The 14,381-nt window shown below is 44.8% G+C and overlaps 1 protein-coding gene across 1 annotated transcript; it reads left to right on the forward strand.

The window, feature by feature from the left end:
- Positions 1–9,183: 9,183 nt before the first annotated feature.
- LOC123460708 (transmembrane epididymal protein 1A-like) lies at positions 9,184–10,122 on the forward strand. Its single transcript, XM_045149182.1, has one exon. The coding sequence runs from the start codon at positions 9,184–9,186 to the stop codon at positions 10,120–10,122; it is 939 nt and encodes a 312-aa protein (XP_045005117.1).
- Positions 10,123–14,381: the final 4,259 nt, after the last annotated feature.

The following is a 14,381-nucleotide window of genomic DNA, read 5'->3' on the forward strand; positions in this document are numbered from 1 at the left end:
TCAAAAACAAGCAGGTATTGCTATCCTAATATCTGACAGGGTAGATTTAAAGAAGGTCACTCTTATATTGATTAAAGGAACACTCCAACAGGATGACATTACAATTCTAAACATATATGCACCTAACATGGGGACTCCCAACTTCACCAAACAAACACTGTTAGAATTAAGGTCACAGATAACACCAAACACAATTGTAGTGGGTGACTTCAATACCCATTCTCACCAATTAACAAGTCAACCTGGCAAAAAATAAACAAAGACATCTGGATTAAGTGAGGTCACAGAACAAATAGACCTAACAGGTACTTATAGAACATTTCATCCAAATGCTTCAGAATACACATTTTCTTCAGCAGCATATGGAACACTCTCTAAAATAGACCATATATTAGGACACAGGGAAATCTTAACAAATATAGGAAAACTGAAATGATTCCTTGAACTCTATCTGATCATGATGGTCTTAAACTACTAATTCAAAAACTATAGGGCATACAAAAAAAAAATCATGGAAACTAAACAATACATTACTAAATGATGAATGGGTTAATGAAGAAATCAAGAAGGAAATCTAAAAAATCATAGAATCAAGTAATAATGAGAACACAACACTCCAAAACCTTTAGGACACAATGAAGGCAGTACTTAGAGGGGAATTTATAGCTTTAAATGCCTATATTAAGAAATTAGAAAGGTCGCAAGTAAACAACTTAATGCTTCACGTTAAGGCCTTGGGAAACAAAAAAAGAACAATGAAAACCAAATATCAGTAGATGGGAAGGAATAATAAAGATTAGGGTAGAACTTAATGATATAGAAACAAAACAAAATACAGGGCTGGAGGGATGGCTTAGCGGTTAAGGCACTTGCCGGTGAAGCCTAAGGACCCAGGTTTGATTCTCCAGGTCCCACATAAGCCACATGCACATGGTGGCACATGTATCTGAAGTTCATTTGCAGTGGATAGAGGCCTTGGTGTGCCCATTTCCACTCTCACTCTCTCCCTCTGGCTCTCAATCTCCCTCTCTCTCTCTCTCTCTCTCTCTCTCTCTCTCTCTCTCTCTGTCTCTCTCTTTCTCTCCCTCTGTCTGTGTCTAATAAATAGATAAATAAAAATTGCAAAAAAATCTTTTAAAAATACAAAGAATTAATGAAATAAAGAGTTGGTATTTTAAAGGGATAACCAGATTGATAAACCATTAGCAAATCTGACCAGAAGAAAGAAAAAAGAGACAAAAATTAATAGAGGTGAAAAAGGTACCATTATGACAGATACCAAAGAAATTCAGAACATCATAAGGATGTACCTTAAGAACATATACTCCACTATGTTTGAAAATCTGAAAGAAATGGGTGATCTCCTTGATTTATATAACCTACCAAAATTAAATAAAGATGAGATAAGCCCCTTACATAGACCTATAACAAGTATGGAGATCTAAGCAGTTATTAAAAAAAAAAATCTGCCAATTACAAAAAGTTCAGATCCAGATGGATTCACTCATGACCAGACCTTCACAGAAGAACTAACAACAATGCTTCTCAAACTTTTCTGTAAAATATAAAAGGAAGAAATATTACTAAAGTTCTTCTATGAAGCCAGCATCACCCTGATACCAAAACCAGACAAAGACCAAAAAAGAAAATTACAGAAGAACCTCCCTCAAAAATATAGATGCAGGGCTGGAGAGATGACTTAGCAGTTAAGCACTTGCCTGTGAAGCCTGAGAACCCCAATTTGAGGCTCGATTCCCCAGAACCCACGTTAGCCAGATGCACAAGGGGGCACACACGTCTGGAGTTCGTTTGCAGAGGCTGGAAGCCCTGGCTCACCCATTCTCTCTCTCTCTCTCCCTCTATCTGTCTTTCTCTCTGTGTCTGACACTCTCAAATAAATAAATAATGAACAAAAAATATTTTAAAAAAAATACAGATGGTATGTAAACATCTGAAAAATGTTCTACATTATTAGAGAAATGCAAATTAAAACTACTTTCAGGTTCCATTCACTCCTGTCTGAATGGCTATCATCAAGAAAGCAAATGAAAGGCTGGGCGTGGTGGCACAAGCCTTTAATCCCAGCACTCAGGAGGCAGAGGTAGGAGGATCACCGTGAGTTCAAGGCCACCCTAAGACTACATAGTGAATTCCAGGAGAGCCTGAGTGAGAGTGAAACCCTACCTTGAAAAACCAAAAAAAAAAAGCAAATGACCAATAAATGCTAGTGAAGATGCAGAAAAAGAGGAACCCTTCTATACTATCAGTGGAAATGTAAACTGGTACAGCCATTGTGGAAATCATTGTGGAGATTTCTGAGACAACTAAAAATAGGTATACCATATGACCCAGCTATACCATTCCTAGGCATATATCCTAAGGACTCATCTCACTACCATAGATATACTTGCACATCCATGGTTATTGCCGCTCTACTCACAACAGCGTGGAAATGGAACCAACCTAGATGTCCCTCAACTGATGAGTGGATTATGAAGATAAACATGTGGTACATCTATACAATAGAGTTCTATTCAGCAGTAAAGAAAACCGAGATTTGCAGAGAAATAGATGGACCTGGAAAGGATTTTACTTAGTGAGGTAACTCAGGTCCACAAAGCCAAATACCACATGTTCTCTCTCCTATGTAGATCCTAGCTAGAAATGTTTGGACTTGTATGTGAGTTGGAATAAAACTTGGTAGCAGAGGCCAATAAGCTAGAAAGGGTTTATGAGGGAGGGAGGAGAAGGGAGGACTTAAGGAGATGATATTATATATATGTAAGTAGAAGAACAGATTATTGGTGGTTGAAAGGCCTAAGTGAGGTCAGAGAAAGAAAGGAAGAGTAGAGGGAGGGTTAATCAAAATCTAAACTGACACTTTTGGAAAATGATACACCCAGAAGACATGGATTCTTACTAGAAAATTTCAGTGCCAGGGATGGGATACCTTCCAGTGAGTTTTGGCCAGGGAGGTCCCTGATGCCCCCAAAACACTACAGGTCATTGCTAAGGCTCTTGGTTTCCCATCAGAAAATGGTTAGACCCTATTGCTAAAGACTTCACATACTTGGGCTGTAAGGTCAATGGGAAGTCCTGCTGGAACTAAGCTGAAAACCTCCTCCATGTAGATCAGCTGACTGAAAGTAGGGAAAAGCTATACTACATGCAGCTCTTTGGGCAAGAGAGAAGTCATCAGTGGAGATAAACAACAGTAGACACCGCAAGCCTTAATTTTGGCCAGCCAGGCCAAATGAGCCAATGGATGCAATAGTGGCATGTCTGTGATGGGGGAAATCAACCACTCTCTAATTGGACTGGAGACCCACCCCACGGGAGGGAATACATGCCTAATACTGAAAAACTATGATGGGGGAGGTCATGACCCACAGTGGTATAACGCCTGCTTATGTCTGGCTAAATGCATATATTATGCTCACCAACCTGCCTGGTAAGCACATCTCTCTCTTTTTTGTTTTGTTTTGTTTTTGTTTTTTGAGGTAGGGTCTCACTTTAGCTCAGGCTGACCTGGAATTCACTATGTAGTCTCAGGGTGGCCTTGAACTCACGCTGATCCTCCTACCTCTGCCTCCCAAATGCTGGGATTAAAGGCATGTGCCACCATGCCTGGCTGGCAAGCACAACTCTTAATGTTCATACAAATATATTAATGCTACTCTCATTTTTGGTCAGAGAAGCTACTCTTTTCACATGGTGGTGACCTCTGTGACAACTCAAAAGGCACCATAGTTCTGAGAAGAAGTGACAGAGGAGTGCTCAGTACTAAAACATCCCTATCACACCTTCCAATTCTCAGGGTCCACTGTGGAAGATGTGACAGAAAGAATGTAAAAGACAAAGAAAAAGTAGCACTCGTACAATGCATTCTTCCAGACACAAAATGGCCTGGATATTCATGACTTCACAGTGCCTGGCACTACCTACACAAGACCCTCATAGCAGGAGAAAAAGTTGATGACATCAAAATAAAAGAGAAAATAGTTGAGAGGGTCAGGGAATAGGATGGAGAGTGGAGCTGCGAAGGGGAAACTGAGGGAGGAAAGGAGTTGTTATGGTTTATTGTCATTTATAATCATGGAAGTTGTCAATTAAAAAAATAAAACTTCTGGTGGTTGTAGGCGGGTCCTTCCTCAAAGGGACCTGGATACTCCATCATTCAAGGGTCTCTGGTTCTGTAAGCTGGCTCAGGAAATTGGTTAAGAGATCCTGATTCTCTGTAGGTATAATTCAATTTCATTCTTTTGCAATGGAACTTATCTGCTTCTATAGATCAAGCAGGAACTTAGTAGGCTTATCTATTTCACTTCCAGAAACACCATGATTAATCAGACAGTACCAAAGTTCTACATGAGTCACTGTTATGGTCATTGTTTTGCCTATGCTGTCCATTATGGTAAGCATGCTTGCCTCACCTTTGGTGATTCACTGCTGCCACTTGGCCCTTGATAATCTGAGATCCAATTAGACCCATTGCATCAAAGTTACCTAATGCAGCAACTGCGGCTCCCATTGTGATGTCTTCATTACACATAACAGTAACACTGGTAACTTTAAGTATGCTGGTGCTCCCTTCCCAAATTTGTTTCTTATATTCTTAGTGAAGGGCTCATCTTCTGGAGGTTCCCATTATGGGGGCAAAGATGAGCTGGCATGGCAAACCCATTCCAGCATTCCAAGTTCTCTGAGCTTTTTAATCCCTTCATCAACATTAAGCCAAGGGATATCAGGCAGCTCAAGCTCATTCACAGTAGGTCATCTTTGGATCCATACTTCAGCTAACCAATCAAATAAACTCTTGTCACCTCTTTTAATTGCATGAAATGTAGTATTAAATCTATATCTCTGATCATTGGGTTCATTTAAATAAATTAAACCTGATCTAATCTTATATTTCATCCTCCAACATCCCACACCCTTAAATTCCATTCCCATACATATTGCCATGCTTCTGCTTTTACAAGTTAGTAAACTCTTGAAGTTCTTTAGGTGTGTACCACATATCCTCATGAGTCACACTTTCTATTTCACCTTTAGGGGCCTGCTTCTTCTTATGTATGGTTATAGGTCTAGAGGCAAAGCTGGTGGGCACTGAGGGACATCAGCATAGTCGTTCTGCATCTCCTGCAGGAAGGTCATTGCTGAGTACTTAGACAATGCAGGATTAATTCCCCCAGGCAAAGATGGATGGACAGGAAAATATTTTAGGATGCGGGGGTAGGGATGCAGCTGCTGCTAAAGGCAGGGAGGCTACATTCTCATACAAAATAATTTTATCAGCATCTGAGAGTTCAATGTCCCAGAATTTTCAGGGTCTTTCCACTCATCCCAATCCCAAGTCATAGGATCCCACTCTTTTCCAACCAGTGCCCTCACTATAACTTCTGATAGCCTTTGAGGCTGAGACTAGAGCTTGGGTTGCGAGTTATCCAACTATACAATGATAGCTTGGGTTTGGTTTTCTGTGTTTTGAGCCCTGTTCCAGCTAGAAAGAAGACTATCCTCCAGGGCACACTTAGAAATCTTCAGATCATGTATGTGGATCTTAAGCTGGGAATTTTCCTTTCTGAACCTCTGCTTTTCCCTTAATAGTTTATCCAGAGATGATATAAGCAACCAACCAGCATCATCATTCATCTCACTTTTCCACAAATATTCAAATGTTTTAGACACAGAGTCACAAAATCCCTTTCTCTTCACAAGACATGACTCAGGATCACCAAAAAATCTGTGTCACAGAGTTTTTAAATAGTTCACACCATGAATTATCAGTGCCCTCCTTATTACCAGTGAAAGCACTGCCCTTATTACCAGTAGAGCCTTTAGTAGTACTAACGGTGGAGTGCCAACTCCAGTTAGCACCAAGCCCACTAGAGAAACACATCCTTACAATTCAGTTTCTCTAGAACCACTCCTGTTACCACAGTCTGTATTAGTCAGGGTTCTCTAGAGCAACTAAACTGACAGAATAAATTGTATTAAAAGGGGAATTTATTGGATTAGCTTACAGTACTCCCATAGTAGCAGTCTGCAGGCCTAAAAGTCAAGGAACCTAGTAGCTGCTCAGTCCATGGAGCTGGATGCCTCAGCAGTCCCAATACAGCACTAAATGCCTGAAGGCTTCCTGGAGAACCAGTGGTCTTCAGTTCATGCTAGAAGGTTCAGGGAACTTGGCTGCAATGCAGATGAAGGATAGCCAAGCAGGACAGATGCACATACACGTGAAGGCACTCACCAACAAGCAGCACAGGCAGTCAGGCAGGAGGAAGAGGCTCTTTTCTCCCCGAGCTTCCTTACATAAATCCTCACTCTGGGAGGTCCATCCACTCTGGGAGGGAGGAAGGACTTCTCTCTTCAGTCAATCCTTCCTAGAAGCAACCTCAGAGACCCAACCAAGAGGAATGCTTGTGGGATCCTAACCAGATCAAGTTGACAACAGAACTTAACCATCACAGATACCATAATAAAGTAACACAGAATGGTTGCATTCAACAATCGGAGTTAATTTCTCACAGTCCTGGAGACTGAAGTCTAAGGGCAGAGGGCCAGCATGGTTGGGTTCTGAGTGTTCTCTTCCTGGTGCAGGTGGCTTTCCTTGGGGCAGGCTCAGGGACAGGCTCTTTTCCTCCCCTTATCACAGCACTAACTGCATCTTTTTGTTTGTCTTGTTTGTTTTCAGACAAGATCTGATGTATCCCAAACTTGTTATGTAGCAGAGGTTGGCCATGAATTTTTTATCTTCCTGTCAAGTGCTGGGATTACAGGCATGTGCCACCATTAACTGCATCTTCAGAAACCCATTTTAATTATATCATCTCAGCCTAAGTGCCCTCTAAAAGATTGCACAAAAAAAATACTTCATTAGGAGTTAAGGTTTCAACACATGAATTTTGAGGAGTTGGTCTATAGCAAGAAATATGCTGATTTTATTGCTATGCATTACCTTACCAGGAGGTACCTGGAAATTCAAGTTTATTAGACATTTATAGGCATTTTTAGTGGGAATTGATACCTTGCATTTCTACTGAGGTGCTTAATTTTAATTTTTTTGCTTTTGTTGTTATTTGTGGTAGGCTCTTGTTCTAGTGCAGGCTGACCGGAACTCACTATGCAGTCTAAGGCTGACCTCAAACTCACAGAGATGCTCCTACCTGCACCTCCCAAGTGCTGGGATTAAAGGCTTGCACCACCACTCCCAGGTTATTTTTAACATTCTTATTTGTAAGAGCTCTCTTCTATTTTGTAAGATGTCTAATGCCTCATTATATATGACTTAAAAGTTTGCACCTTGTTTTGGTTTTGGAAATTTTCAGTTTTTGAGTGTAATTTTAATAAATAAATGCATAGATGTCATGTTCCATTTTCACTGATAAAGAAACTTTACAAAATTTAAAATCTAATTTTTAATATTTTTATCTTTATGATTCCTGCTTTGGCATCATCTATAAACATGGACAATAAGAACAATAAAAATTTACCATGGAATGCTATTAATAACTACAGTACATTTGTTCATAATCACTACCATTTATTATTTTCTACCTATTAACTCCTTACTATACATCATCCCATTCAATACTCACAAAAACTTATGAAAAACTTGTATTTTAATCCTACATGTTAGGAAACCCGGACTCAAAGATACAAAGAAGCCAGGCATGGTGGCGCATGCCTTTAATCGCAGCACTCAGGATGCAGAGGTAGGAGGATTGCTGTGAGTTTGAGGCCACCCTGAGACTACATAGTGAATTCCAGGTCAGCCTGGGCTAGAGTGAGACCCTACCTCAAAAAAAGAAGACACAAAGAAACTTGCCCATAGTCTTGTGGCATTCAAGTGTTGTTGCTGAATTGCACTCATTTCGCTATGAATGCATGCTGACTTTGTAAGATCAGAAGAGCTAGATCCAGGCCCCAGCTCCACTGTGTTAGCTGCTAGACATGTCACTGTATGCCTGCCCTGTCGCCCCTCTGAGCCTTAACTTCACCTGTGAAATCTGTTTCACAATACCTTTTTCATAGACTTGCTCAGAAATTTAAATGAGAGAAAACTGTGTTCTATGTGGGATATCAGCAGTCAGCCCACCATCCCTCTGCCAAGGTGTCTTTGTTCACCACCCTCTCTCTATGGGGCTGGAGCATGGGGCAGAACCCCGATGGCAGAAAGGAAAAGCCACATCTGCAGAACAGCCAGGCACCGGGTGGGGTGCAGAGGCTCAAATCCCAGAAGGCGGGTCTCAGTCAGGAGCAAGGAGAGATGACTAACCCAGCACTTTTTTTTTTTTTCTTACAGAGGTCGGGCCCTGGGAGTGGCCCTGGTGTGTGTGCTGAGGTTATTCCTCTCTGCTTGTGGGAGGCAGGGCGAGGCTCCTGGGCTCCTGCAGCGAGACTTGGGGCTCAGAGGCTCGGGAGGACAGCACGTGAAGCAGCAGCTGGTCTTCAGGTTCTTGTCCTATGTTTGGATATGGATCTGACTTGTTTCCCAGCTCCAGCTATGGGTCCCGTACCACTGAGGGGATCAGTTAGCCAAATCAAGAGCATTTGGTTCCCCACCATGGCTGTGTGCCACTATTGCACTTGTGTGGGCATCACAACAGGTTATTTGCTGCTAAGTAGGTTGGGCCATGAGTTGCTTGGATATTGGTCATTTCCTCCAGTCGCCCATGTAGCACCTTCAGGCACTAGACACGCTGACTGGGGACTGACTCTCTCCTCGCTTCCAGCCATGCCATTCCATTTTACGTGTCAGCTGCATATGGAGTCCTCAGCAATAGGGTCTTACCACTGACCTTTGGTGGGTCATCAAGTACTCTGACAGAAATCTGTCATTCTTTTAGGAAACCTTGTAGGTTTCTCTGATCAAAAGCTTATTGTGGATGATAGCCCCATGCTGGTACTGGGAGTCACAGGTCAGTGCCCACAAGAAAATGAGGGGAAAAAAGACTAATATACAAGAGTTAGAGAGGAGAGAGAGGGAGGGAGGGAGGGAGGAAGGGAGGGAAGATGTAGAAGATTTGGGTTAGATTTGATCCTACCCTCTCCAGTGTCTTGTGGTTCAGGTGTTTTCCTGTAAGGGCCTAGTGAAGGTTCAGCCATTTGGTCTGCCTTTTAGGAAGTAGAATTTTATGGTACCATTGCCGTTTGGATCTCAACACGCTCACAAAGGCCATGGGAACGCTTGCGGGACACCTGCTTCCAGCCGTAGCCTTCCTCCTCTATGCACTCTACTGTTCAGCGCTGCTGTCCCTGACTATGCTACGGGGACAGAGGCTCCCCAAGCCACCTGTGTTCATAAGAAAGAAGCACGGGCACAGGTGGCAGCAGGCAACATACGAAGGAATGGTGAAGGTGGTCATGCCTCTCATTGGCATCACATGTGAGTTATTCTACCCCCCAGGGGTAAACCGGCTACCGATGGTGGATTGGAAGGACGCCGGGCGATCGTTTATTAACAAGGACAGCTGGCAGCACATCACCATGTATTCGTTCTTTCTGACCAGCGGCGTGGTGGACATTGTGAGCCACGCGTGCCTGGCCCGGCCGAGTCCGAAGCTGGAGCGAGCGGCTGAGGCGGCAGCTTTTTACGTGCTGGTGCTGCTGATGTCGGCCCACGTTGAGAACAAGAGCGCCCTGGAGATCCGCGTGCATGCCCTCTTCATGCTGCCCTGCTTCCTGGTAGCCCTGGTGCTCAGCGTTGAGATCTGGGCCCCTGACCAGCCCCCACTCTGGGTGTTCAAGGCCTGGATGGGGCTGGTGCTCAGCACTTGGTTGCTGCAGCTGTGTGTGATAATGTACGCGCCTCCCACCGGCCAGCCCTGGCGGGCAGACAACCCCACAGACCTGTCTTTCCTCACCTTCTTCTTCTGCTGGCACCTGGTTCTGGGGGCTGCCCTGCTGGCTGCCATCTATGGTCTCTGCAGTCTCTGGCACCACCGCTATTCTTCCTGGACAGAGAGCCCGGGCGCCAGGTACCAGCCGTGTGCTGCCGAGCCCAGCAGTGAAGAACTGGAGAAGCTCCAGGCAGAGTCTGTCATATTTTGTTGGCCTCTGTTTCTTGTCACCAGTTTAGTCAATTCCTTCAAATCATTATCCAATACTATTCTGTGACCAAACAGAGGCATGGGGACCTTGTGGACCCAACTTGAGAAACTATGGAGAAATGCAGAATCGATTCCACTGGTCTTGACTTACTGGTCAAGAGCCACACTCCAGGTCAGACTCCATTTTAGGCTCTGAGAGTAAGGAAGTGACCTAGATGTGATTATAGTTCAGAAGGTGATTATAGTTCAGAAGAAGGAAAAGGGCCACTAGACAGTAAGCTAAGTGTGGCCTGCAAAAGAATGTGATGAAGGGTAGCAAAACCAGTTCAGTTTAAGTCAGGGAAGTCTTCCTAGAAAAGGAATTTGAAAAAAATTAGTGGAGGCAGAAGAAGAGAGATGGAGAAACATTCTGGTGGGAGGAAAAGGCCATGAGGAAGTCAATCCTTGGACTATGTAGAGCATCAGCATTCAAGAAAGTGAACCACAGTGGAATGACCAGAACTTGGTGTTTCTGCAGAGGGTTGTGGTAAGCAAAGAAGAGGGGAACACAGAGAGGGTTTGTGTCCTTTGAGCCCACACAAGGAATTTGGCATTTATCCTGAAGTAATGATCACACATCCATTTGGAGTGTGGCTCCAGGTGGAGTGAGGCCAAGAGGAAGGTGAACTTGGAAGCAGGGGACTCAAGCGGAAGCTGACACTTGAAAGTAGATGAATGAGTGGAGACAGGAAACACACAGTAGTTGCTGAGATAAACTGGGTGACCCCTGGTGGGCTCTTAGCTGGAGGCCAGTAGGGTGATGGCAGAGTGAGCAAGAGGGGTTAGAAGCCAGAGCTTGGGGGCAGCTGGGAGAAAAGTATGGGCTGGAGAGATGGCTTAGCGGTTAAGCGCTTGCCTGTGAAGCCTAAGGACCCCGGTTCGAGGCTCGGTTCCCCAGGTCCCACGTTAGCCAGATGCACAAGGGGGCGCACGCATCTGGAGTTCGTTTGCACAGGCTGGAAGCCCTGGCGTGCCCATTCTCTCTCTCTCCCTCTATCTGTCTTTCTCTCTGTGTCTGTCGCTCTCAAATAAATTTAAAAAGAAAAAAAAAAAGAAAAGAAAAGTAGATACAGTTACGGATATCATGAATACCAGATGGGAAGAGGAGAGTGAAGAGACAGCTCTGGATGGGGATGTGGCATCTGAGGTGTTCTGGCAGAACTAGGTGTACAGTTTGGAGCTCAGAGAAAGGAACAGGTACAGAAGGAGATCCGGGGAGGCTGAGAACTGCATGGTAGTGACAGCCATGAACGCAGGTAAGGTCACCAGGAAGAGGGTGCAGGGATGAGGCTCCAAAGAGAACTCTGAGAGGCACTGCATCTTTCTGGGCAAAAGGAGAGACACTTGTGTCACAGATCAAGGAAAGGCAGGCAAAAAGAAAGGAAAGCCTGGAGCATGTTTTAACACAGCAGTTAAACATTGGCATTCTTCCAAGTAAGGAGAGCCAACAAAGCCTCCTTTCTCCCCCTCCACTCTCCTGTTTCCTCCAACCCTTCCCCCCCCCCCCACCGCCCCCAGGATACTGGGAGGGAGTGGTTTTCAGGACCAGTGGAATTGATTCTACCTTTCTCCATAGAGTTTCTCAAGTTGGGTCCACGAGGTCCCCAAGCCTCTGTTTGGTCACAGAATGAAGCGCATGATGAAAGAAAATGGATCAATGAGCATTCCAAGACAAAGACTTCCCCTTAAGTCTTACCCTTCTCTGGACTTTACCAGTATCTTGGTGCAGTGGGACCAGGAGTTCATCACTAGACTACATGGAGCACTATTTCTGTCTGATGAATGTACACCAGGCTGAAAACTGAAATTAAATTTTCTCTCTCCTTACTGGCTCATGACTACAAAAAGGGATGTAGTTTATTGTCCTTAAAGACAGTCACCTGTCTGAATTCCCAAAGATCTGTCTCTACCCCATCGACCTACTGCTCTGGGCTGCCTTCCAGCTTTCCCAGAGGTCCAAAGGCAGACCTTCCTTGCTGCCGGGGCTCCCGCACCTAAACGGATCACTTTTTCCTCTACTTGCAATTCTTTGACGACACAAGGCACAGCTGGCGTTCAACAAGGAAAACATCCTTCTTCCCTATTCGGGTGCCCAACTCCACCTGCCCCGACCCCGGCTGTGGTGAAAACAGTTTCTTATTTCCCTCCCTCTCCAAACCTGCTCTTCAAGGACTTATCATAGTCTCAAATGTCCGAGGTGCACCTCTCTCTGGCTTGCAACATCTTCACCTCCCTGGTGCCTGATAAAGATGGGGGTGGAAACTATGAAACAGGAGTGGGAAAGACGCTTGATTTTTTGTTTTGTTTATCTTTATTTATTTGAGAGCGACAGAGAGAGAGAGAGAGAGAGAGAGAGAGAGAGAATGGATGCGCCAGGGCCTCCAGCCATTGCAAACGAATTCTAGATGCACGTGCCCCCTTGTGCATCTGGCTTACGTGGGTCCTGGGGACTCGAGCCTCGAACCCTAGTCCTTAGGCTTCACAGGCAAACGCTTAACCGCTAAGCCATCTCTCCAGCCCGAGACACTTAACTTTCGTTCCCCATGTTTGAGTTAGAGATATTTTGCAGTTACCTTCTCACTGCCCCGGCAAAGCACCTGACCAAAAGCAGCTGACGGGAGGAAAGTATTGATTTTGGCTTACAGTATCCAGGGGAAGGTGCATGGTGGTGAGGAAGGCATAGCAAGCGCCAAGAGCCAGGGTCACCTCTTCAGGGAAGAAGTAGGAAGGATTTGATACACGTTATCTAGAAGATGTAAGACTACAGCAAGGCCAGCACCATCAGCAGCTGTCATTCATATTGGCCATGACAGGGGACTCTGCTATCTCTGCACGGTGGAGACAATGCATGCCTAGTCTATGTTCAGACAACATTAAGGGAGTGTAGCAGCTGCCTTCTCATTGCTGGGTCAAAAACACCAGACCAGAAACAGTTTATGGAGGAAAACAGTTTATTTCTGGTTTAAAGGTTCATTATGGTGGGGAAAGCATAGCCGACAGCCAGGGAAGCAGGAAGTAGAGAAAGTGAGCTGTGAGCACCCAATGGGGCTGGACTACTGACCCTCAAGGCCCGTGCCCAGCAGCAAACCTCCTCCAGCAAGACTCCACCAGCCGGTAATTACATACGAGGCTTAGTTACCAACACGTGAGGCGACAGAGCATGCTTGATGCCCACACCACCACAGGGAGTGCTGTTCTGTTTACTAGGGCGATCGCCAGCGTGGAGGCTTATCTGATAAGACGTTCTTCCAATTGGCTCATGTGCAACAGAGCACGGCAGCCTTGTGGCCAGTGCCAGGGCAGAGCTTGTGTGTCAGAAACTCTTATTAGCCATATCTCACTTTAATAAAGCAAGAAAAAAAATGATCAATAATAAAATGATACGAATTTTTACATGAAAATGAGCCAGCACAATTTGACCAAAATATATAATAGAGCAGGGGAGTCCTACCTTTTGGCTTCTCTGGGCTACAATGGATGAAGAATTGTCTTGGGCCACATATTCAATACAAACCCTGTCAAAATCTGATGGGCATAACAAAGGCCTGTGCCTAATTTCTGTGGCATCCATTACCACAGATAAGCAACAATGTCCCACATAATAATCCTAGTGTGTGGTACCTCACTCAGAGACTTTTTAAATTGTCAAGCAGGGGCTGGAGAGATGGTTTAGCAGTTAAGGCACTTGCCTGAGAAGCCTAAAGACCCAGGTTCAATTCCCTGGTACCCACATAAGCTAGATGCACAAGGTGGTGCATGGATCTGGAGTTCTTTTGCAGTGGCCAGAGGCCCTGGTGCACCCATTCTCTCCCTCTCTCTGTTTCTCTGTCTCTCCCTCTCTCTATGCCTCTTTTTTCTCTTTCTGTTAAATAAATAAACAAACTATTTTTAAATCTGTCAGCAGGTCTCAAGTTTGCAATCACTAATAAAGAAAATGAACATATATAACTAATAAAATTCATTGAGAGGGTTCCGGTTAAGATGGCGGCGTAGGTACCACGCCAAAACAGCCTGGGGGGGGGAAGACCAAAAAAAACTCAGCAAAATACACACTTTTACTAAAAAGTGAGGTGTATAGGAAGTTGAGGCGGCAGCGGAGAAGTAGAAGAGTTCCAGAGCATCCAGAGCCTGCACAGCCGGGAACAGCGGCTCCGGGCCGCTCGGCTACCCGCCGCAACCGCGGAGCGGCAGAAAAACCGCCGGTCTCTCGGCTCGAGCCACAGGACAAGCCAGGTGCGGGATTTTCCCCTCACACCGCGCTCTCCGCAACTCGGGAAACGTGAGGGG

Source organism: Jaculus jaculus, chromosome 5 (assembly GCF_020740685.1).
Source record: "Jaculus jaculus isolate mJacJac1 chromosome 5, mJacJac1.mat.Y.cur, whole genome shotgun sequence".
In the NCBI taxonomy this organism is placed as follows: domain Eukaryota; kingdom Metazoa; phylum Chordata; class Mammalia; order Rodentia; family Dipodidae; genus Jaculus; species Jaculus jaculus.